Source organism: Podarcis cretensis, assembly GCF_951804945.1.
Source record: "Podarcis cretensis genome assembly, chromosome: 13".
NCBI lineage: Eukaryota > Metazoa > Chordata > Lepidosauria > Squamata > Lacertidae > Podarcis > Podarcis cretensis.
In genome coordinates, this window is record NC_137182.1 from 27,104,538 (window position 1) to 27,129,437 (window position 24,900).

At 43.3% G+C, this 24,900-nt stretch overlaps 1 protein-coding gene and 2 long non-coding RNA genes across 5 annotated transcripts in view; 1 reads left to right on the plus strand and 2 right to left on the minus strand.

Annotated features, from left to right (window-relative positions):
* LOC307200378 overlaps window positions 1-24,900 on the minus strand; it is a 557,860-nt gene that overhangs the window by 406,062 nt on the left and 126,898 nt on the right. The window lies entirely within an intron of this gene.
* On the minus strand, window positions 994-8,402 carry LOC307200364. 2 transcript variants are annotated; one of them, XR_013832379.1, is made up of 3 exons: window positions 8,314-8,402; window positions 5,131-5,296; window positions 994-1,497 (listed from the first exon to the last, which is right to left on the minus strand). It is a non-coding gene; the product is annotated as an uncharacterized lncRNA (long non-coding RNA). The 2 variants fall into 2 exon arrangements; XR_013832380.1 differs by lacking the exon at window positions 8,314-8,402 and adding an exon at window positions 6,784-6,943.
* KRT222 (keratin 222) lies at window positions 4,931-18,647 on the plus strand. Of its 2 annotated transcripts, none has more exons than XM_079948894.1 (6): window positions 4,931-5,101; window positions 11,837-11,965; window positions 13,610-13,830; window positions 15,741-15,820; window positions 17,036-17,144; window positions 18,355-18,647. In XM_079948894.1, the coding sequence occupies exons 1-6, from the start codon at window positions 5,006-5,008 to the stop codon at window positions 18,566-18,568; spliced, it is 849 nt and encodes a 282-aa protein (XP_079805020.1). In that variant the 5' UTR covers window positions 4,931-5,005; the 3' UTR covers window positions 18,569-18,647. The 2 variants fall into 2 exon arrangements, with proteins under 2 accessions (XP_079805020.1, XP_079805021.1); XM_079948895.1 differs by having other exon boundaries at window positions 15,741-15,772.

Genomic DNA, 24,900 nt, shown 5'->3' on the forward strand with positions numbered 1-24,900 from the left:
GAATCCCCGCAAGGGGGTGAGCTCCCATTGCTTGGTCCCTGCTCCTGCCAATCTAGCAGTTCGAAAGCACGTCAAAGTGCAAGTAGATAAATAGGTACCACTCTAGCGGGAAGGTAAACGGCGTTTCCGTGCGCTGCTCTGGTTTGCCAGAAGCGGCTTAGTCATGCTGGCCACATGACCCGGAAGCTGTACGCCGGCTCCCTCGGCCAATAAAGCGAGATGAGCGCCACAATCCCAGAGTCGGTCACGACTGGACCTAATGGTCAGGGGTCCCTTTACCTTTACCTTTTACCAAGCGTAAAGAGAGCAGACTGCTGTAGTCTCTTCCTAAAAGACAGTGCAGATTTTCCATGAGCAGGAGCTGAGCATGAGAACATAAGAGTCTGCTGGATCAAGCCAATGCCCCATCTAGTCCAATATTCTCACGGTGACAACTGTGGGCAACCTGCAAGCAGGACCTTATCACAAGGATGTTCTCCCCACCTGTAGTTTCCAGCAACTGGTATTCAGAAGCATCACTGCCTCCAGCTGTGGTGGCAGAAGCACAGCCATCATGGCTAGGAGCTGTTGACAGCCCTCTGTTCCATGAATTTGTTCAACCTCTTTTAAAACCATCTAGGTTGATGGCCATCATTGTCCCTTGTGGGAGCAACTTCCCTAGTTGAATTGTACACTGCATGAAGAAGTACTATTTTTATGTGCCCTGAATCTTCCAACGTTCAACACCCTGTGCGGGTGAACCAGCCACGCTCCCCTAAATCTGCCTCTGCTGGCTGGGGCTAATGGAGTCCAACAACCTATGGAGGTCCACAGATCAACTCCACTTCCCAGTGGGGAGGAGTTACGGTGGACTGCGTGGCCACCCACTCCCCACCAGGGGTGGGGGACTTAGTCAGAGCCCGGCCAGCCAATCCGCTGGCCGGGGGGGCGTGACCGGGACCATTTAATCTGCCTCTGCTGGCTGGGGCTAATGGAGTCCCACAACCTATGGAGGGCCACGGTTTATCCATCCCTGTATAGAGAAGAATGTAAGAAAATCACTGCTGGAATAGACCACATGCCTGCCTAAGTGCGGAATCCTGGTCTCACAGTTTCCATCCAGATGCCTATGGGAACATAGATCGTAGACCTCCACTCCCCCCCCCGCCCACTGTTGTTTTTTTTTAAGTATTTCAGGTTTTAAAGTCAGCACAAAGCTAGGAATGAGTGCTTCAGTCTGCAGCACCAGTATCTTTTGAGCTCAGATTCAAAGGAATATAGCGTCTGGATTTTTATTTAATACTATCTTGTTTGAACACGCACATCAACGTCAAGCACAATTTCCAGCGGCATTCACTTGGCAGAAGCTTTGATAAATCTTTACCTGGATGATGCTATTTCAAAGCGTCGAAACTTTGAACTGCAAAAATTGACTGATCATTATCTGGACCAGCTGAGTTCACATAGGAGGCATCCATCGTTAGCATCCTGTTGTGACATCGAGGTATGTAATTGTACCTAGGACTGAGGAAACACAAGGGTACTTGTCACAGCTTGAAGAAACAAGAGCACTGTGTACCTCTACACAGAGCTCAAGTGTAGGAGTATAGATGCAGTCAATTAAGGAGTTTGCAAGGCTGAGATGGATGAAAACACACAGATCGCTTAGGGGGACCAAAGAATTGGTTCTTTAAAGAGCCTGTTTTGCTCTATGGTGCTTTGAATGTGAGCATCCTTGAGGATCTGGAATAAGCCAAAATGTGGGCTGTAAATAAATAAATAAAAATATTCTAATCCAGTTAACATGTCAAACATGGAGTGGGGAATCTGTGGTTCTCCAGATGTTGCTGGATTACAACTCCCAGCATCCCTGGGGCTGATGGGAGTTGGAGTCCAATAAACATTTGGCCAGCCATAGGTTCTCAATACGTGTGCTAGAGCATCAAAGAGTTGGAGCCAAAATTCCCTTCTTAAATTAATCTGGTGAATTCTCTACAGGAAACATTAACTTAGATTTTTCTCCAGGTCTTAATTTTTCTCTGATATATTAGTACGGTTCCTCCACTGTTGTGGATAAAGTTGTGCTCTATCCAGGCTAGATTTTGCAATGTGTTGTGAACCAGACTATCCCTAAAGGCAGTTCAGAAACTTCAGCTGCATCAATACACTGCAATCAGAATTCTGGCTTAGAACCATCATTCTGACAATATCACATTGACATTAAAATAGCTACACTGGATTTCAGTGCCTTTCAAAGCATAATTCAGAGTGATTAACTTAACCTTCAAAGCTCCAGCGGGAACCTGTGGCTAAACTACAACTGCCATCATCCTTCACCTGTGTCTATGCCAGCTGGGGCAAGAGGGAGTATGACAACATCTGAAAGGTCACAGAGTCTCCATCATGCTCTAATGCAGGGTTTCCCAAACTTGGGTCTCCAGTTGTTTTTTGACTACAGCTCTCATCATCCCTTAGCTAGCAGGACCAGTGGTCAGGAACAATGGGAATTGTAGTCCAAAAACAGGGCGGCGACCCAAGTTTGGGAAACCCTGCCCTAATGGGTTTAGAATACATGAATGCCTGTCTTCAGCCCAAAGATCTCAATTAAAAGGAATTACCATATTTTTCCGTGTATAAGACTATATTTTCTCCCATTTTTTTCAACTTTAAAAATGGGCGTTGTCTTATACATGAATATGTATGGATATGTATGAATGTATGAATATGTATGGGAGACTGGCAATTGATGGAATCCCAAAAAATAGGGGGCATGTTATACATGGAAAAATATGGTAGTCAGATGCCCCCACCAGGTGGATTCAAATGTATGGCGACCAGGGTGAGGGAGTACTGGCCCACAATTTGTATGATGCCCTTCTAAGACAACTAAGGGACGCACCAATTCCCGCATCATTTTTCGTGTAGACTTTTAATAGTTCTTAAGTTTTGTAATTCTGTGTTGAATTGAAATTGAAATTATTGGGCGCTCTTAATTTTTGAGCGTGTTCGGTATAGAAAAATAAATAAATAAATAAATATCTAAGCCATTATTTCATCACTCTGCTACATTTTATCATTTCACTGTAGGCCTATTATTTTGGCATGCTCCCTTGAATATCAATAAAGAAAAGCAACTTATAAATATTTTGAATAAATAAATAAAACCCAGTGCCAATAAAATCCCAGAGCTGAACTGAGGCGTGAGGAAATTCGCTGATTCAAAACAAAATGTTGAAAATGAACTCTTTAAACCTATTGCATTAGATATGTGGGTTGCTTTGCTTCCAAAGAAATGTTTGTAGGATGTTGCATTATGTATTTAGCTTTCTTGGCTTCCAAAGAAAAGTGTGTAGGATTTTCGAGTTTCAACATCCCATATTCAACTTATTTATCATTCCTCATGAGGCCGTGAGGGCACAAAGTGTTAGATCATTTAGCTGCAGGAAAGCCAAGGCAATTATAAAGCAATGCACAATATAGTGATCTGGCGTAAACAAGTAATACCGTCATTTAAAATCATTAATATAGTTTATTTATCTGTCTATCAAATTTAACTATATGCCACCCTCCCTCCCAAGCATAGTCCACAGAGGGGCAAGCATATCTGTAATAAAAATAAAATAAAAACTTGTTAAAAACATGTTAAAAACATTAAAAAACAAAGAAACACAATAAAACATGTAACCAATCATGTGTCCGAATAGGCCCACTGAAAAGAGAAGTTTGAAGAAATTGCTTTATACAGCTTAGAATAAAATTAATGAAATACTTTTTTTCATATGTGCATTATCTGTTATCACAGCGTTTCCCTCTTGCAGCTTCACTATCACTTTCATCTCTTTCTACTTCTGTTGTTCATACGCCAGCCACTTCCCTGGTTTATTGGCAAATTCAAAGTTTTTCATTTAGCATAATTCAGCTTTTCTATCTCTTGCGTTTTTAGCATAGATAACTGCCTCTGCAACGTCTTAATTTGCCAATTAATACTAATCTTATTTGGAAATCTTTCCATCTCTTTTTCCTTTTATCTAATTTCAGTCAAGATTGTTTTTCATTTTATCTTGTCGTCGTCCCCCCCCCCCCCCAGCAATAAATTATGCTCTATAAAATAGCCTCTGTGTTGGAGAAAAAGCAACTCTGAAGTGGCCCTCATTTGATCCATCCACCACTAGGGATTTAAGGGGCCACTCAGTGTTCACCGCAATCAGCGCCATTTCTGTTTGGCTGCAGTTCGGCTTCCCCTAAAACCTACATAATTCATTTCACTGGCAAACATAATTAATTATAATTATTTCTGTAATTATTTCATTTCAAAGCATTTGTGGAATGCTCTCCCCAGGAAAGTTTGCCTGGTGCTTTCATCACGAATCTTTAGGTGCCATTCGAAAACTCTCCTCTTCCACCAGGCCTTTGTCTGATTCTACAGCCTTTTAAATGTGTCTGTGAGAAAGGGTGTGTGTGTGTGTGTGTGTTATTGCTTTGCTGTTTTGCTTTCGCTATTTCCTAGCAGTTCGAAAGCACGTCAAAGTGCAAGTAGATAAATAGGTACCACTCTGGCAGGAAGGTAAACAGCGTTTCAGTTTGCTGCTCTGGTTCGCCAGAAGCGACTTAGTCATGCTGACCATATGACCCGGAAGCTGTACGCCGGCTCCCTCGTTCAGTAAAGCAAGATGAGCGCCGCAACCCCAGAGTCGGCCATGACTGGACCTAATGGTCAGGGGTCCCTTTACCTTTACCTTTATTCTGTATTTTATTCTGTGAACCGCCCTGCGATCTTAGAATGAAGGGCGGTATATATAAATCCAATAAATGAAATAAATCAAAAACAAATGACCATTCTTCAATGCTGCTAAGAGAATAGAACTCTGCTGCTTTAAAAAAAAAAATCAGTGTTTTCCTCCCTCCTCTCTCTCCCTCTCCCTCTGTGTTCTCACTCTTACTGCAGGCTGAGAATGCTTTGCTGCTGCTGCAGGCTTCTCGCCCTATCCATAAGGTTGAGTTAGCCAAGGTGGAGGATGGGAGCAGCATGGAACTGTCCCAGCTCCTCAATGAGATCAGGGCAAACTATGAAACGCTCATCACCAGAAGTCAGATAGAGACCATCCTCTCAGCAGGGACCCAGGTAATGATTATATACAGAAAGGCACCTACCCGAATAAGGAGGCAATCCAATGTGTACTCAGTTCCTCTCTCAGCCTCTGTGAGGTACAGTATTTTCTTTTCCAATGCAGCCTTTTATTGGGGAAAGGGAATCGCGGTGTGTGTGTGTTATTCCGTTCTTTCTCCTCTCATACTGCAGTATATCTAGCCCGAAAAACTGCGGGGAAATACATGAAGGTATAAGAGTCGTGTCACCTTGCATCTATCTGTTTATGTAAATAGGATGGCAAAGGTTTTTGTGATTCCCACCCCATCCCCCCAAATGAAATAGTACTCTTGGCTCATTTTGAAATGATTCTTCTTTTTTTGTGGGGGGGGGGATAAAGTAGGCATCCTTTAGCAGTTGTGTATAGGAGCCATTTTAAGGTGGGTTAAGATTTCTAGCCACTTTTAAGGTTGTGGGAGCCTGTGCTTTAACCCTTGAGGTAATATTTACGGTGTCCCCCCAGAAGACGAAAACGAGTGCCGTAGTATTTTGCAATGCCTTGCCTTGTTCCAGCTCTCGTATTTCTTAAAGGTTATCCGGTCACAATGACACCATTAGACATCCACACAGAAATAAACATCTGTGAATCACAGCTGGACAATTAGTCCGAGTACCGCAACACATCATAAACCAAGATATGTAAGCTAGTTGCAGGCTGATGTTATCACCCTGCTACACTTTAAATATGGTTATTTCTGAATGTATGGTCCTATTATTATCTCACGGCAGGCTTGCTTCTGGTGTAAGATGATACTATTTGTATGTTCCAGCAGCTTTCAAATCCTGTCCCAAGAGGCTGGGACGGGTTACAACAACTTGTCCTCACAGCAGCCTGCTAGGTTAGGCCCAGAGGCACTGACATGCCTGTCCAGAGAGTTTCTCGGCAGAGCAGCAACTTGGACCTGGGTTCCCCACATCTCAGTGCACCCAGTTGCTCTGTGCAACATGTATGTGAACCATTGATAGCAACATATGTTGCTGAAAACAAGGCTTAAAGGTAAAGGGACCCCTGACCATTAGGTCCAGTTGTGACCGACTCTGGGGTTGCAGCTCTCATCTCACTTTATTGGCCGGGGGAGCCGGCGTACAGCTTCCGGGTCATGTGGCCAGCATGACTAAGAGCAGTGCATGGAAACGCCGTTTACCTTCCCACCAGAGTGGTACCTATTTATCTACTTGCACTTTGACATGCTTTTGAACTGCTAGGTTGGCAGGAGCTGGGACCGAGCAATGGGAGCTCACCCCATCGCGGGGCTTCGGCTCTGTGGTTTAACCCACAGCGCCACCCATGTCCCAAAAACAAGGCTTACATACCTATATACCAATGGCCCTGGGTCAACAGAAAAGCTGTAGGATAGGGCAGGGGTGAGGAACTTTCTTCAGGCTTCATACCCTCCAACTATCCTCATAATTCTGCATCACTATCACTGCTGGAGAGGCACTCTTTCTTAATTGGTTTTGCATGTTAAGATTTTTATTAAAGTTTTTCAGGATACAGACAACCCCTCCCCGTGCAAAGCCCAGCTAGCTCCAGTGCCCACCCTTGACACCATAACCTCCTTGCCCCCACACCCCTCAACTCCAGCCCCCCACAGGCCTGTCTTCATCCTGCCAGCTACACCCAGCGCATGTTCCTGCCCATGTTCCTGCCCACACACCCAGCGCATGTTCCTGCCCATGGTCTCCTCTAGCCACCACCTTCTCTTCAGACCTGACCTGGCTCCCTTTCTCCTTCTTGTTTTTATTTGGCCTGGTCAACTGGATGGGGACCCGCCAGGCTGGAGAGTCGCAGCCTCCCACAACGGGGACGGGGACGTCAAGGTCTCAACACGCAACGCTACCCGCTTCTCACTGTACTTAAACTTCTCCCTCTTCCATTCCTCAGCTACCTCATGTGAGAGAGACGAAGGAAGGAGAGGCCTCAAATATTCCATTGTAGTGTCACACACTGTATTTCACTCCTGGTGCCATGTGCATGAAGTTCCAGATTCCGTGTAATAATTTAGAACAGATATTTTATTAACAAGCCATATATGTACATCCATCAGCTGAACTTAAACTTCCCTAATTGAACAAGCTAACAGCCTTGCTCTTAATAATCTATTTAACTTAAAAGATATAGTACCGTGCGTTTCACAATGGTTCGCACGCAAAGGGGGCTGTTATAATAGGAGAGAGGGTGAGTCAAGGGAAAGGGGTGGTCCGTGTTCAAGGTCGAGTTGAGGAGGGAAAGGGAGTGAAGGTGAAAATGGGGGTGTAAAGGGAGCTGCAAAAAAAGGAGGGAGTAGGAGGAATGGGAAAGGGGTGAGCATGAAAGCTGGGGCATGAAGTGTCCACAGAACAGGAGGGAAAAGTAGCTTCATAATTGGATGGAAGGTGGCAAGGGGTGCTTAGTCATTGCAATATGTGGATGGAGAAAGATGCATGGGGTTCCTGAGGGGGGTTTGTGAGCAAGGGTCAGAGGCACAAAAAGAGGAGCAGGAGGAGGCATGGACATGAAGGTGAAGGTGAAGGTGAAGGTGAAGGTGAAGGTGAAGGTGAAGGTGAAGGTGAAGGTGAAAAGAGGTGCAAAGCAGGCTACAGAATAAAGGAGAGAAGTGCCTTCAGAAATGGAACTGGAGAGGTGAAAAGTGAGCTTAATAGTTGCATGAGATGGAAAGGGGATTAATGCAGGGGAGAATGGCAGGCTGGGCGGGGGGGAGGTTGGCAAGTGTAGCCCCTAGTAAAGAACCATAAGAAGGGACAGCAACTGAAGCCTTGGAGTTGCCAGCCAACAGCATCAAACTGAACAAACATACAGGTCACATTCATCCCCATATCATATTTCATGTTTCTGCCTGGATTGCAAGTATTTTTGTTTTTCTAAATGTGAACCTATATGTATACATATTAATTAGCTGCATATGCAAATTCCATGCATATATTTGACCTCTGTGGTAAGGATGTACTTCTTGCTGCTGCTGCTGCTGCTTTTTTTGGAAATGCATAAATAACCACCCTAAAGCATGAATTTCTTCTGCATATACCATGAACAGCACAAACCAGGCCTTAGATGACGTCCGCCATGCCTACAGTCACTCCCCTGTTATTTGAGGATGTGTCATGCAAAGACAATTTGTAATCTGGTAATGACAGAGGACATGCATTTCTCAAGAAGGAACAAAGCTAGGTATTTGTAAAAATATTACCTCAGAAGTAGGTGTCAGACAACTTATGTCTGAACTAGTTGCCGACAATTATTTTCTAGCAGCCAGATGAGAAGTCAAATTCCAATATGTTTATGCATTTTCAAACAGGTATCAGATGATCCATCTGGCTGAATAAAATTATATAGCCCAGGCTTTATCTAGGTTAATAATTACATGAAATTATTATTAGGGGGGGGGTTGTTTTGTTTTTTTTTTGTTTTTTTAAAAAAAAACCTTTTAATCTGTGATCCATTTTGTGGCTTTCAGACCATCATTTCCTTTCTTGTTTTTAAGGTTAACCTTTTTTTGTCCTACATATATATTATGTATTCTCATTAAAGACTCAAATATTATATATTGTTCACATGTTCTAGTACAAATGGGGGGGGTGGCTTTTGGCCAGGGGGCTATTTTAATTCCCTGCCAATAGATGTAATTACAAAAATGAAGACAGAACGACAAGTTTTTCCAGAAGCACCTTGGGGGGGAAAGTAATAACATAAGCTTTCTGAATGCCAGATGATGCATAGTCACTGTTGAAGTGGAGCCATCAAGCATCCTTATCTGGGGTTAATTGTGCAAAGTACCTATTATCCCCCAAAGCCTCTGTAGTGCTATCATATCTATGTCTACGATTGCCTCAGAATTGCTGCCTCCAGAATTGTCCCATAGTGCCAAGAGCGCATCTCATGCAGGGTGAGGCAACCAGGTACACCTGTCCTGAGCCTCAGAGGGCTAAGTCGGCCTGGGTGTGTGTGCGCCAGTGCCCTGCTGAACTTACGCCATCATGCCAAGAATGTCCCATGCCTCCCATGTCCTCAGACAAGCTCTGCACATGCCTGGCCCCATATATTTGATTTCTTGACCAGTGGGCTGTATTTTGTCAGGACTGACCGTCTCTGCAACAACACATTGCACCACATTCCTCCTGTGTAGGTGCATGCCCATTACTATTAAGGACAGAAAGGCAGTATACAAATGATTAAAAAAAGTAAATACTATCTGGACCGCTGTGATGTCACCAAATGTCTCACAGTTCTGTTGTTGGAAGACTTCCTTGCGCTGGCTTAACTCCAATAGGTAGATGAAGAAATGTGAGGTATTGAAATTACCGTATTTCCTCGAATGTAATCCACACTTTTTTTGGCCAAATTCTGCCATGAACATTAGGGTGTGTGTTAGATTTGACGGTGCATTTGACTGCAAACTTGCCTAGATGGGGTGGTCAAGTTCTACTGAGTGTGCTTTTTTCCCTTTGGGCACCATGAAAAAAGACGAGCTCTTGCTAACTGGGAGGCCCGGTTGCTCTGTTGCCACTCCACTGCCACCACTGCCATCTTTGCCACAGGAGGGGGAGAGCCACATGGGTCAGTGGAAGCTGCTGGAGCTGGGTGAAGTGAGTTGGGGCTCGGTGTACATCACGGGAGTTTGCTCGTATGAACTCGCCTTTCCCCTTGCCCCGCTCGGCACACCAGCCGCTGATTCAAGATCACCCCGTCCTGGTCCCTTCCCCCCCGAACAAGGACTTGGCCTTACTGGTGAACAAGGTGAATGTTGCAGGAACCCGCCTTGTCATGCAAAAGAGAGTCTGTCTGCAGGCATGGGCACAGTAGTCCATTTGCCCAGGGATGGCAGAGACGGAAAATGGCGGCTCTCAAGAACTTCCCCCTAGTTCCCATTGTAACAAAGCCAAAGTACCATACTTTTCAGTGTATAAGACTGTTTTTTTCTTTAGAAATCATGCTTAAAAGTGGGGAACCATCTTATACATGGGTATTGCATAGGCTGGAAATTTGATTGGTTGTTGTGTCAATGGGTGGTGTTGATTGGCTGACGCTCCAGCAGTTGGGCTGATGATTGGCAGCTTCTGCTGGCGATGGGATAAACAAGGTGGGGTGGATTTTGCGACACACGCAGGTGAGCGATTTTTGGAACACCCCCCCCCAAAAAAAAGCTCAACAACCCTGGGCAATCCTCCGCAAAAAAAAAAAGCTCACTTGTACATGGGGGTGTCTTATAGATGGAAAAGTATGGTATATGTGATAGTAATTGAAGTAACTGCATATTCATTCCCTGCCTGCCCATGCCTCCATTCCCCCCATCTTCTGTGTCTGTTTTAGACTGTAAGAGCTTTGGGGCAAGGACCTCTTTTTTGTAAAGTGCCATGTACAGTAGAACCTCAGGTTACAGATGTTTCAGGTTACAGACTCCGCTAACCCAGAAATAGTACCTTGGGTTAAGAACTTTGCTTCAGGATGAGAACAGAAATTGCGTGGTGGCAGCAGCGGGAGGCCCCATTAGCTAAAGTTAAGAACAGTTTCAGGTTAAGAACGGACCTCTAGAACGAATTAAGTTCTTAACCCGAGGTACCACTGTACTGTATATGGATGACATTTTATAAATAAGCAAACAATATTATGGAGTAACCTCTGGAGTTGTGTCAATGTGTCCTTTGAAACATGCCAAGTCCCTCAACGGGAATTGTGCAATTAGTTCTTCTTGGGTCTTCTTTGAGCTTCAGTGTGTCTGTCTTGGCACATATCAGGTTGAGCTGCATGAAGGCATCTTGGTTTAATCACTGGTACTAAAGATGCTGTGGGGAATGAAAAACTGGCCTTGTAGCAGCTGCTGAGTTCTTCAGATCCTATCCACAGGATCCACCATAAAATACAAGAGCAACATCAGCCTTTCTGATGTGTTGGCGACCTAGTACTTGCTTCAGATTGTATTGCAGGCAGAACATTCTCTCCAACCCCAATGTTAAGCCTGAAGTTAGGAGAAACACATGGAACGCCATGGCCCAGAGCAATCGGCATTTTGATCACCCCAAAACACTGGATCTATCAAGGATGATGGTGGCTGTAGCCTATCAATACCTGAAGAGACACAGGTTTCCCATCCCTGCAGTAAAGAATAGTGGTGGGGCTTGCTTTGCAGTCATCCATAAATTCATCTTAATATTTTGGTATGTAAGGTAGACGGCACACATTCACAGAGCTCTACATCCCATTTTGTTGTATCTAACAATGTTTCCCAGACTTGGGTCTGCAGCTGCTTTTGGACTACAGTTCCCATCATCCCTGACCATCAGTCTCGCTAGTGAGGGATTATGGGAGTTGTGGTCGAAAAATAGCTAGAGACCCAAGTTTGGGAAACTGCTCTAGCATTTTGCTCTCAGTTTGTAGGCAGCAAGTCCCTTCTGATACCATGTCCTGTGCTCAAAGTGAGATGGGGTGGATTAGAACATATGCCATTTCTTTTCAGGCAGACCTATGACCACCCCATCCATTATTATTATTATTATTATTATTATTATTATTATTGCTTTTGCTCCCACTATGAAACCATTCAACTCCCTTCAGAACTATCTTGTTTCAATGATAGTATAATAAAACGAAGAAGACGTGAATTGTGCACCAGGTGTGCTTTGTTTCAGAAACCTAAGATTCATTCACACATTCAGATTTGAAATTTTCAGTATGGGGCACCTTGAACTGATGTGGCCAATGCTTCCTCTTTGCAGCTAGAAGAAGCCACTAGTGAAAGAATGAGCAAAGACGAGGAAGCGCTAAAAGCAGCCAGGGCAGAGCTAAATGAAGCAAGACGCCAGTGGCACCATATGCAGATGGAAATTGATTCTCTCCATGCTGTGGTAAGTCTGATTGAGCAGCTGGGCTGTCTGTGCAGAGAGAGGAGGTGAAATTGCTTGCTGTTTTCCCTTGGGCTCACAGTACCCAAGGTAACTTTACAGACCCTATTTTCCAGGGACATCCCTGATTTAGAGAAGTCGGTTTCTGATTTGATCCTAGAATGTCCCACTTTTCCTTAGGATGTCCCTATTTTCATTGGAGAAATGTCGGAGGGTATGGAGTTATCCGACCTCTGAGCCGTCTGAAGGCAATCCTGTATAGGGAAGTGTTTTTAAATGTTTTATTATGTTTTGATATATGTTGTAAGCTTCCCAGAGTGGCTGGGGCAACCCAGTAAGATGTGTGGGGTATAAATAGTAAAATTATTATTATGGAGTGGGACGTCCCTATTTTCATTGGAGAAATCTTGGAGGGTATGACTTTATCTCCACCATTCCCAGCACTGTAGGCTGGGCCTGAGGTGAGCCTGGAATAAAACAGGAGTCAGGAAGAACAAAGGCAGAAAAAAGGGTCAAAGAATATGCTAGAAAGCAGGACCAGTTTACTTCATGGCTAGATCATAGCTTACTGTATCAGGAACTCATATAGGGTGCTCCCACCAGGCTACCCCAATAGTACAATCTGCTGCTGCATCGTTCTTTCGGCTTTTATTCCTGATTTGTTGCCATCTCCTTAGTCTAAGGTGCCTACCACTTGTGATAAGTTCTATTTTCTTGTCACCTAGATAGTGAAAAGGATGGCCTGGGAGGAGATTGGCAAGGGAAGGGTCACATGGAGAAATGGGAAATGGAACCCATAATTGCCTATTGTTATCAGACAGCAACAGCAGCATTGTGGGGAAGGGAAACAATATTGCGGGATCTCCATAATCAGATCCATTAGGACAGGCATAGGCAAACTCGGCCCTCCAGATGTTTTGGGACTACAACTCCCATCATCCCTAGCCAACAGAACCAGTGGTCAGGGATGATGGGAACTGTAGTCTCAAAACATCTGGAGGGCCGAGTTTGCCTATGCCTGCATTAGGACATGAGTGACTTCCCACAGCAAGCATGACCTTGTGCCATGCCCCTAGGGCAGCCATTTTGTGATTGGCGCCCACAGCACTTTCTCAAAATTCAAAATGTTTCCACTGGTCACTGAAGGTTGGCAATTCCTGCATAATAGATCTGATCCCTGGAGCCAAATATCTGCAATCAACCCTGACTGAATGTAACTACAGTGGAACCTCAGTTTTTGAACGTAATCTGTTCCGGAAGACCGTTCGACTTCCAAAATGTTTGAAAGTCAAAAACTCAATACGGAAGCCTCAATGCAATAGGGAAACTCAAATGTAGCACATTCTGCTTCTGAAAATAGTTCGAAAACCAGAACAGTTACTTCCAGGTTTTCGGTGTTTAAAAACTGAAACCTTCGCCTTCCAAGACGATAAAAAAACGAGGTTCCACTGTATGTTTTATATTGCTCAGAATATAAAGGTTTGTGACAAATACTGATTTTATTAGTTTGAATTTAATTTAAAATGTAAAGTTGACTGTGTATGTGTGTTTTTCAAAAGTTATTTATCCCCTTCTTTGTTTTTTAAAATGGTCCTGGGCTTTTTAGAAGTACATTCTGGAATTGAAACCAATAATGTAATTTAACAGGAAAAGGGTCTGGAACATTCTCTGCGCACCACAGAACAGCGGTACCAGACACAACTGAAGCATCTGGAAGCAGAGATTGAAGGCCTGGAGAGAGAGCTACATAAAGTGCGGCAAGGGATTGAAAAGCAGCTGCAGCAACACGAAATATTACTAAACACTAAGATGAGGCTTGAGCAAGAAATAGCTACGTACCGCAGTCTGCTAGAGAGGGAGGAGAAAAGGTACCCAGATACAGTCCTCAAATACCTATAGCAGGGGTCAGCAAACTTTTTCAGCAGCGGCCGGTCCACTGTCCCTCAGACCTTGTGGGGGGCCAGACTATATTCGGGGGGGGGGATGATGCAAGAGCACCACAAGCCCCGGTGGCTGCTTACCTGTGTCTTGCAAGCGGCAGGGGGTGGTGGTGGTGGCAGGACGATGAGCGGTGCGCAAAAGGGCTCAGGAGCGGGGCTGCTCAAAATGGCAGCCGCTCGAGCGCTGCTGCTGGCACCAACAAAGCCCAGCCCCCTTCCTCCTCTAGGCAGGGCGGGGAGAAGCCAGGAGGGAGGAGGCGCCAGCGCCGCTGCCGTGAGGGAGAGGGAGAGGGAAAGAATGCACATGCTGGCAATCTACACGGCAATTCCTGGATGGTTCGCGGGCCGGATCCAGAAGGCAATAGGGTCTGATCCGGTCTGCGGGCCTTAGTTTGCCAACACATGACCTATAGCATAGCCAGGGTTCTATGGCTAGTAAAAGTTATCTTGTTTGTTTGTTTGTTTGTTTGTTTGCTTGCTTGCTTGCTTGCTTGTTTGCTTGCTTGCTTGCCTGCCTGCCTGCCTGCCTGCCTAGATTTATATCCCACTTCCTGCCTAAAATCTAGCACTGTGGCAGATCCAAAGTGATTTAGCTGGGAAGTGGCCCAAAGCATTTTCATTGGTTGCCTAGCCCATATATTAAACATGTACTCAGAATATACTCACACAATAGTTCGTTGAAGGCAATCTGGTGGGTGAGAGAGGGAGAGCTTGAAAGCTTCTGCAATCACCTTTGTATTATAGCAAACTCTTAATTAACCTAAGAAACCTTCAATTGTTAGCAGATTCTCCATTCAAGCATGTGGCACAAGTGTTTTAACCATTTCAGCTTCATAAGCCAATACAGTGGTACCTCGCAAGACGAATGCCTCGAAAGACGAAAAACTCGCAAAACGAAAGAGTTTTTCGTTTTTTGAGTTGCTTCGCAAGACGGATTTCCCTATGGGCTTGCTTCGCAAGACGGAAACGTCTTGCAAGTTTGTTTCCTTTGTCTTGCAAGTTTGTTTCCTTTTTCTTAAAACCGTGCATTCACTTCGAGGAGCAACTCATAGCACACGGTGTGGTAGCCTTTTTTGAGGTTTTTGAAGACTTTGGTGATTTTTGAAGCTTTTCCAAAGTCCGTTCTTCACAAGACGAAAAAATCGCAAGACGAAAAAACTCGCGGAACAAATTAATTTCGTCTTGTGAGGCACCACTGTACTGTATATACAGCATGTTGCATCCAGTCCAGACCATTGTCTCCATAGAGGAAAGAAACAACATATGAAACAGCCCTGAGCTAACTTTACCCTTATAGAGATTGCCACATGCTTGTATACTGAACAGGCAGAAGGTCTAAAGTGTCATGCTGCAAACCAAACAAGTTCAATCGGGACTGCTCAACCCACAGAGCTCACTCGTTGCAAATGTTCATGGTATTCTCTAGAACAGGGATGGGCAATAGGTAGTCAATTCACAGTCAATTGATAAGTGTTCCCGATTCTGAATTGTTCAAAAGCAACAGCAGTTAAAAACCTAAATCAGGTTGATCCAATGTATGTTTGCGGGGAAACCAGGAAGCTCTTCTATGAAAGGCCTTTTGAGCTCCGTTCTGTTACTGAAAGCAGATTCCTGGATTTAATTTGTGCTCTGCCCCTTTATTCCAAGTGTACGTCAGCACAACAACCCCCCAACTATTATTATAGTTGGTGGATTGGTGGATATTGAAACCTGATATCCACCAACAAAACAAAAAGTATCCAGCAAGCCTGAAGTCTGGCAGCCCCCGATTTAGAAGGCTCTAACCATAAGCAGGCCCATTCTACATTCTTACAGTTTCTTCCTCTTTTTCTTTCAAGGTTTCATCGCTCTGCGTGCCAAGACAGAAAAGGCGACAAAAAGCGCACCACTAGCCAAATAGCGTTTATCTTACCTTCGTGTGAGTTTTCTTAAGACCTGGAATTAACATAAAAAGACAGCTCACCATTTAGGCAAAGTTGAATGTGAATCAGAACTTGTAGGAGTTTAAGAAAATAACCCACTGGGAAATAAGAAACAACTCTGTAATTCTGGAAACTTCAAATGGGCAGAATAGGTTGGGCTAGGTGATCACAATGTGTGGCACCTATTCTGAACCATTTGCTTTGGTTATCGGTGGGTTCCCGGGCTCCTCTCAAAGTGCTGGTGTTGACCTTTAAAGTTCTAAACAGTTTGGTACCATGTTATGTGAAGGGCCACCTACATATAACATACAAGCTTGCCTGAGCACGATGACTTCTTCAGGGCCCTACATGTAGACCCATCTATAAAGTTGATAGGTGCATGAGACAGGGCCTTTTCTGTGATGGCCCCCTTATATTATGGACCTCTGCGACATAGGAGTACATATATCCTAAAACTATAAGCGGGTTTTAAAAACCTGTTTATTTCAGGTCACTCCCCAACCCCTAATTTGGGACTCTATTTCATGGGCCATTTCAAAATATGTGGCGTTTCAAGCTGCTGAAATTTCTACTGACATTCTATTTATCTTTAACTGGCCTCTGTTTTTAAATAGTTTTGTACTGTTATTTAGATTGTCTGGTGTTGTTTTAAACTGTATTGCATTTTCAGGATACATAAGCCATCTCGTGTGAGCTATGCAGGGCATAACTAACAAGCTATACAGTCGTACCTTGATTTTCAAACAGCTTAGTTCTTGAACGTTTTGGCTCCTGAACGCCGCAAACCTGGAAGTGACTGTTCCAGTTTGTGAACTATTTTTGGAAGCCGAACCTCCAATGGGGCTTTCACGGCTTCCGATTGGCTGCAGGAACTCCCTGCATACAATCAGAAGCTGTGCTTTGGTTTCCAGACATTTTGGAAGTCGAACGGACCTCTGGAACGGATTCCATTCGACTTCCAAGGTACAACTGTATAGCAATTCACACAGTGGTTTGTTTGTTTGTTTGTTACAACCATGTTCAGGCTTACAACCGTTCCTTATAAACGCATAACCTCCTCTTCTCCGAACACCTCACATCCTCTGATGATCAACTAATTACCATTTCTCATTTTCTAATTGGACTGGGGGGGGGAGTCATTTACGGTTACTGATGCCTGTTCCTGCATAACAGTGAAAATTGCATTTTCTTTTCTGTTTTCATTTATACAGCAAGTGAGCTAAAGGCGCACGAGATTGAAAAAGTGGAAATACTGACAAAGCAAGCAGTCTTAAATGGAAATGTCGCAAAAGAGAGCGCAGAGGCTTGTGGAACGATACAGTAAGTGAAACTGAACAGCACAGAGCGCTTACAAGCAATAAGGAAATGTTCTCTGAGGCGGGTTGAGCTTAGGACTTTTGGGGGGGCAACTAATACTACCACCTCCATCCACAAGAGACAAAATCCACCAGAAAAATATCCTGCAGAAGTTTAACGCAGTGAGGCATTGGCAACGAGCAACATTTGCCAGTTAAAGTAGCAACCTCACCTTGCTTCATAGTATCATCTTGTTTTCAGACAACATAGGGGTACCCATTGTGGATGGCTTAAGGTCCACTGTGGGTTGTTTTTGGATTATTGGTTGTGGTTTGTTTGAGGGAAGCAAACCACAGTATGCAGTCTGCATGACAACCAAACCGTTATAGTGGTTTGTTTCTCCCATAGCTATTGGAAAGGAACAAGGCAAGTCAAAATCGCAGATTCACAGTAATGATGTTTACCAAGAAATGCAAACTAGGACAATGAGTGATGGACTATTTATTCAGATGTCTCAATGTGTTCAATAGCGGTCTACATCCATACCATACCATACTATAAATTCAAAACACATTTAAAGCCCATCACACGCACATCCCGCCAAAATCCCGGGAACTGTAGTTTACCTCCTTACAAAGCTACAGTTCCCAGTATTCTTTGGGGGGAACCGTATGTTTTAAATGTGCTTTAAATTTTTAGTGTTGATGTGTCCTGTATATAGGACTGGAGCCCAAATGTTAAAAGGCATCTACAGAGGTATTTAGCAAACATTAATTAGTACGAAACAAAAGCAACCATTGGTACTAAAGGGAGCCTAAAAACTCGGTGATAGATCAATGCAGATCCTTAAATCGGTGTTGCTTAGTTCAACAGAATTTCTCTCCACCTTCTGTCCTGAAGGTTGTGAGAGCAGATTTCCATGGGTATCTTTCTTTCCATAGTATGAAATCCTGGTTGATCATTTTTCTAGGGCAGCACTTCAGTTTGGCATAAGTTCATGTGTAGCAAATTGGGTGCCTTTTATTTTACAAGTAAAAAACTGCAGAAAGGTTGCAACTTGCCATCATGTTTCCTGAGGGATACAGATTTTAAAACCAGCCCCCGTATTTCAGCTGACTAAACAAAAACTCTGTGTGTGGTCGGGTCATGCCATTTCCCATCACTTTGTGAAATCCTAGCTTGAAGGTCTGTTCCACACTCATTCATCAGTATAATGTTTAATTTATTGTTTCAGGACGGAGAAAGTAGATGAAGTGATTAAAGAATGGGAAGGCTCTTTCTTTAAAGACAACCCTCGCTTAAGGAAAAAATCAGTTTCTTTGCGGTTTGATCTCCACTTGGCAGCCACAGATGAAGGTTGTTTACAGACTAAACAGAAAGGCTTGCCTGATATCGAAGTGAGATTGGTTATGAGGCGGTCTTGCAGTATCCCATCCATCAAAACCTAAATCTGCATCACACTTACCCAAAGATTATTCATGGATGGGTTTCAGAAATAAATGGCAGTATGGACCCATGTGGACCACATGATTGTCTCCTGTCTGTCAATACTAGGAGTATATTCTTTCAGCTAATATATATTCCTATAACCCTGTAATTATTCTGAAGATGGCTCATGCGTCTATATGAGAGGAAGTTATGGGAATCCTGACAAACAGAATTCCTGTTAATTAAAACACCTGATGAAATACCTCCCCCGCCTTTATTTCCCTCCAGAGAAGAATTATTTATTTTTATAATTTTCATCAGTTCAATGTTTAATGGGTTCAAAGACTTGTCTCTGCAGAACTAAACATCTACATTTGAAAGGACTTCCTCTGCCACAGGATTATAAGTGATTATAACTTGTCTGTAGTCATTTTTATCTCTGTCATTTTATATATTTTCACCAACACCCCTTAGTCACTGGTACCTCCCAAGAACTGGTAATACAAAAGCTTCAAGAGGGCAAATAGGCCTCAAGCCATTTAATTCCAAAGTAGTACAATTAACACTCACTGTGAAACATGCGCACATTGCCCTTGTTCTGTCAGAATGGGTAGATAATTTTTCACTTACCTGTGATTCTATATTCCACCATAGCTGGATTTCTTCCAACAGATAAACCATGAAAATATTTCCTGGAGTTAGTTTAAAATCTGATTTAAGCCATACCTTGCCACCGATAATGGCATTGGTACTCTTATGGACTTTTGCGAGGTTAAGCTCAGGTGAGGCTGCAACTGAGGAAATAATAATTTCCCCACTAGAAACATGTTCAAACTGCCTCTGACCGCTGCCTCTCATTGCTCAGTCCCTACTGGCCAAAGTAGCTTGCTTCTGATTGGCTCAAGTCTTTCCTAGTGTGCCCAAGCCACCAGAGAGATACCCTAATGGGCAAGAAGGTGTAGGTTCTTGTTGAAAACATGAAAATGCAGCCATCAGAAAGCTATCTGAGCTATCCATTGCATGGGCCATATAAATTATTTTTGAGTACAGTACATTTCTTGCTGGCCTTTCACTGTTACTTGGAATTTTAGTAAGTGAAAGACTTCCTTGAAAGGAATGGACAGTTCCAGTACTGGGTTATTGGTTTTTTCCAGACAAGACAATTATTTCATACATGTTTTATTACTTTTCTCCTTCGCCCCAAAAGACGCTATGCAGGTAAAATGCTTTCCGTATCAATTTTGCAAATTCCTGCCAGCCCATGAATGTTGTATATTTTCTTGTTGTCTCAATAGCTTGAAATCATGATTTCGAGCCCCACATTGGGCAAAAGCTTCCTGCATTGCAGGGGGTTGATGACCCCCACGGTCCCTTCCAACTCTGCGATTCTGCAGTTCTGTGAAATCACGACTTCCTTGAACCCAGTGGCAAAACTTTTGATTTCAATACACCCAGGGCTTCAGCTGCTATGCTGTAGTTATTACAGTGGCAGGTATGAAGGTATAGTGGTGCCCCGCAAGACGAATGCCTCGCAAGACGAAAAACCCGCTAGACGAAAGGGTTTTCTGTTTTTCGAGGCGCTTCGCAAGACGAATTTCCCTATGGGCTTGCTTTGCAAGACGAAAACGTCTTGCGAGTCTTGCGAGTTTTTTTCCTTCCCCCCCCCCTTTTTCTAAGCCACTAATAGCCGCTAAGCCGCTAATAGCCGCTAAGCCGCTAAGCCGCTAATAGCACTAATCCGCTAAGCCGCTAATAGGGATGCTTCGCAAGACGAAAAAACCGCTAGACGAAGAGACTTGCGGAACAGATTATTTTCGCCTTGCGAGGCACCACTGTATCTTAAGTATAACAGTTACTTTATGATCTACATGCCTATATTATTCTTATTTAATTTATTACTTGTGTTTCATCCTAAGCTCCCAGGGTAGGTTGCAACATCACGACACAATATTAAAAACTGTTTCAAACAACTTAACTATTGCAGAAATAAGGTGAGTCCTTAAAATATACACATCAAAAGCTAGGGCAAAGAGGTACATCTTCAGCATTTGCTAGAAGCTGTATAAAGAAGGTGCCAGACACAAGGAGTTTCGCAATTTAGGCCACCCCTGAGCATTTGAAGGTGGAACAAATACCAAGATGGCTGCCTCTGCCAGTCTTAGCACACAAGGGAGTCTCTAGGTATTTGGGGAAAGAGACATTAGGGCTTTGCACACTAATATGCGCACCTTGAACTGGGCCTGGAAACCATGTGGTCTGTCGTCATCATTTTAACAACTGGAAATATCTGCTTCACAGTCAATCAAATGATTCTAAAAAGGGCTACAAGCTTGAAGCCAACCTTGTGCTCAAATCTCACGTGGATGACGACACTAATCCAAAAAGCTGGAATCCTGGCCCTAGTACTCCATCATCCCATTTCAGCTACAGAAACTCTGTGCACAAGGTTATAAGCAACAACAAAAAAGAATGATAATGGGTTTTAACGACTTTTTAAATGTATTGCCTGGTGAATTTGGCTCTTGGCTACAAAAGTTCACACTACAGTAAACAAGCCATTAGAGGGCCACCATGTGTCCTCGTCTTGCTTCAAAAGCGACACTGGCCAGAATTTTAGAGGGATATTTCAAGGTGGCTTTCTTCCACTTTTTATGTCATATTAACTTCCCAAAGCGGCATATTCCAGACTGAGGTTACAATTCTACACACATGCACACAGAGGAGCAAACCTTCATGAACTCCGTGGGGCTTACTTCTAAGTAGACATGTTTAAGGTTGCCCTGTAAATACCATTCCTGGCATCACCTCACTTGTGAAAGCATTCATTTCCATGTAAATCTGGGTGGGGAGTTTGTGTGGCATTACCTAACAATAATTCCCAGCACCCCTTTACCATTGGCCATGCTGGCTGGGAGTGATGGGAACGCCATTAGACCAATTTCTATTATACATTACATTAAAAGCAGAATGGCAAAATACCCAAACCTAGAGATCATGGTTCCAAATGATAGCACAGCTAAGGAGGCTTTAGACAAGTGTTCCTTGAAGAGATAATTGTTCCTCGAGGTAACTGGGAATGCCTACTTTCAAAACTGAGTTTCAAAATCTGACATATGAGAGGACTGTGGTTCAAAGATGGAGAAGAAAAATATTCCTGGGTGCACAGTGGCCTTTGAACATACCTAAAATAAGCATTTGGGTCCTGGCCATAGTCCTTTTTTATCGTAATGCTTGCTTATTTACCAGGAAAGAGCAGTATCTTTTTATTCACTTACCTAGGACAGCATAACTTTTCATGAAAAAAGGTGAAGAAAAGCCATGATTCAAACCCATAACCTCCTGTATTCCTAGCAGACACCCGAGAGATTCATAATATTTTTCTGTCAAAGCAGAGGTATGTCGTGTGTATTCTTACTGCCATGGAAACTCAAAACAGCATCTTAGATAAGGCTAAGTTTCTTTCATTACTGCAGACTTCAAACTATTTTGTCATTAGAAAGCTAAAAAAGAAACTAATCCTGAAGAGGCATTTAAGTAAAACAATAACTGTGACCTTATGATGAAATTAGGTTGTGTGTGTTTTTAAGATTTCGAGGGCACTGCAGAGTGTCAAGATATCTTTGAGGATCCAGTTCAGTGTCTTCTTTATGTAGGTCTTCATCTGTAGCATGTAATTTTACTGGAGTGTCAACAGTTGCCTTATTACATACGGCATGCAAAGGCGGGGAAAATGACACAGCAAGTGTCAATGCTCCATTTAATTAACTTCCAACTTTTAGCAACATACAAAGCAAGCATTTCTACTGCTGGTTCTTGTGCTAGATCTTAAAATAAGTATGTCAGCTGTTAATGTTTAATCTTCATAAATTCTGATCTAGAATTGTTAATATTTGTTTACTTGGCATTATGAATGTAAAACTGATTTATTAATTGCCCTGTGCGCCTTTTTCTCTTCTCTCTCTCTCTCTCTCTCTCTCTTTTGGTTGATACTTAATTTGTACTTTTTACACTTGAATTTCAAAAAGGAGACTTAAAACTAATTTTTGAGCATTTAAAAACAAGATGGGGATATGAATTTACCAAAGTAAATGATACCATGATGATACGGATAATAAAACTGAGCCTGGCAAATCTTCTTTTCTTCTTCTTCTTTGGCGATCACTCATAGCCAAGTAAAATTGTGTTCCATAAACACAGTTTTAACAATGAGTCCATAAGTGACTGTGGAGGCCAATTCTGGATCCACACGTCCTTCCACAGTGGGGACATCGGTTTCCGGGCGGGAATTGATCATGGTGTGGATTTGCCAGGCATGCCTTCCTCTTAGCACATTTCTCCCTTGTATCCTGAGTTTGAGCTTCTTCAAAGCCCATGGCACCTTTGGTAAAGGCTGTTCTCCAACTGGAGCACTTGCAGGCCAGTGTTTCCCTGTTGTCAGTGTTTATACTACATTTTTTTAGATTTGCCTTGAGACAGTCTTTAAACCTCTTTTGCTGACCACCAGCATTACGCTTTCCATTTTTAAGTTCGGAATAGAGTAGTTTCTTTGGGAGATGATAATCAGGCATCCACACAACATGACCAGTCCAATGAAGCTGATGTTGAAGAATCATTGCTTCAACACTAGCGATCTTTGCTTCTTCCAGTACAATGATATTAGTTCACCTCTCCTCCCAAGTGATGCGTAAATTTTTTTGGAGACACCGTTGATGGAATCTTTCGAGGAGTTGGAGATGGCGTTTATAAGTGGTCCATGTTTCACAAGCATATAGTAAGATTGGTAGTACAATAGCTTTGTAAACAAGCATTTTGGTTTCCCTGCGAATGTCTCGGTCTCCACTCTGCACTTAATTGGGAGAAAGCTGAGCTCGCAGATCTCAGGCGATGCTGGATTTCAGCATCAATGTTGGCCCTTGTGGAAAGATAACTGCCTAGTTAGGAAAAGTGATCGACATTTTCCAACATTACACCATTGAGTTGGATTTGTGGCGCTGCAGAGGGGTTATTTTGTACTTGTTGGAGCAGCACTTTGGTTTTGGGGATGTTGAGTGATAAGGCAAGCTTTTCATAAGCTTCTGCAAAGATATTCAGGATGGTTTGGAGGTCATCCTCTGATCATGCGCACACTACGTTGTCATCAGCATACTGAAGCTCTATGATGGAAGTTACAGCAACCTTACTCTTTGCTTTCAGCCGGCTCAGATTGAAGAGCTTTCCATCTGTTCAATATATGATTTCTACTCCGGTGGGGAGTTTCCCTTCAACAAAGTGTAGGGTCATGGCAATGAAAATAATGAGCCTGGCAAATATAAACTCGGTGTCATGTGGATCTTCCTAATACAGGATACAGCAGTCGATGGTTACTATTCACATTTGAGGGTCAACCATTGTAGATGCTGAGTCACATTAAGTTTATTTCTGAAATATGTCAGTTGCCCTTCCAGCAATTCAGCACATCTTATAATAAAAAATAATAAAATAGCAAAAAATAAAGGCAGTAAAAATAAACTTGCAGAAACAGCAGAACCCAGCCTTTCCAAATAAAAAGACTTTCATGTGCCAGCACAAACTATGCAATGAGGGAGCAAGTCTGATCTCCGGGGGGAGGGGGGGAGGCAGAGCTTCCCAGAGTAGAGGCCACTCAGTGAAGCTTAGTCCATTATGGGAAATGGGGCATTGCCGCACTAACTTCAGTCTGCTGTCAGCCTTGCTACTTACAACAAATCCGGAGGTGGCTGTACTAGTCACTGACTGTGGATCCACCTGCCTGCTTTCAGTGCCACCAGTCACCATGGACACCAGCCACCACTGGTGCCACTGCAGCAAAGGCCCTGCACTGCACCCTATCAGACAATCTACTAATAGTAAATGGTGGAACGTGGGCTAAGAAGAAGGCTGTTTCTCCAAAATGGCTGTTTTTCTTGTTAAAAAAACAAGGAAAAGCATATGGGAGAAGGCGCTCACAAAAGTAAGCCATTTGGGGCTTTAAATGTGAGACCCAGCACTTTGAATTAAGCAGCCGCTATTACTGTGTTGAAACTGAAGTAATACAATCTCTCTGTCATTCCAGAGATGGGTCTAGACTGAAATAGGTTTCATCCTGGCTGCCCAAGTTGCAAATCCATTTCCAAAGGAAAGGGGGGAAACAGTCCCTCAGCAAAGAACTTTCTCAAATTACTTTGAGAAGCCGAATTTGCCCGTATGTTAACTGTTTTCAAAATATATTGATTGAAAGATTACCAAAAAAAATCCTGCAGGTAGCCATTGGTCAATTAGGGGGGTGGGATCCTAACCCCACAGTATAGCTATGGCTTTCTGATTCCAAGGCAGAACCAGTGCTTTTTTTTTTCTA

Excerpts from the sequence above, each read along its gene's own strand:
- KRT222 (XM_079948894.1), top strand. The coding sequence starts at position 5,006 with ATGGAACTGTCCCAGCTCCTCAATGAGATCAGGGCAAACTATGAAACG. Across the intron at positions 13,831-15,740 it reads CTAGAGAGGGAGGAGAAAAG|GTTTCATCGCTCTGCGTGCC; the intron begins GTACCCAGATAC and ends TTTTCTTTCAAG. Across the intron at positions 17,145-18,354 it reads GAGGCTTGTGGAACGATACA|GACGGAGAAAGTAGATGAAG; the intron begins GTAAGTGAAACT and ends TTATTGTTTCAG.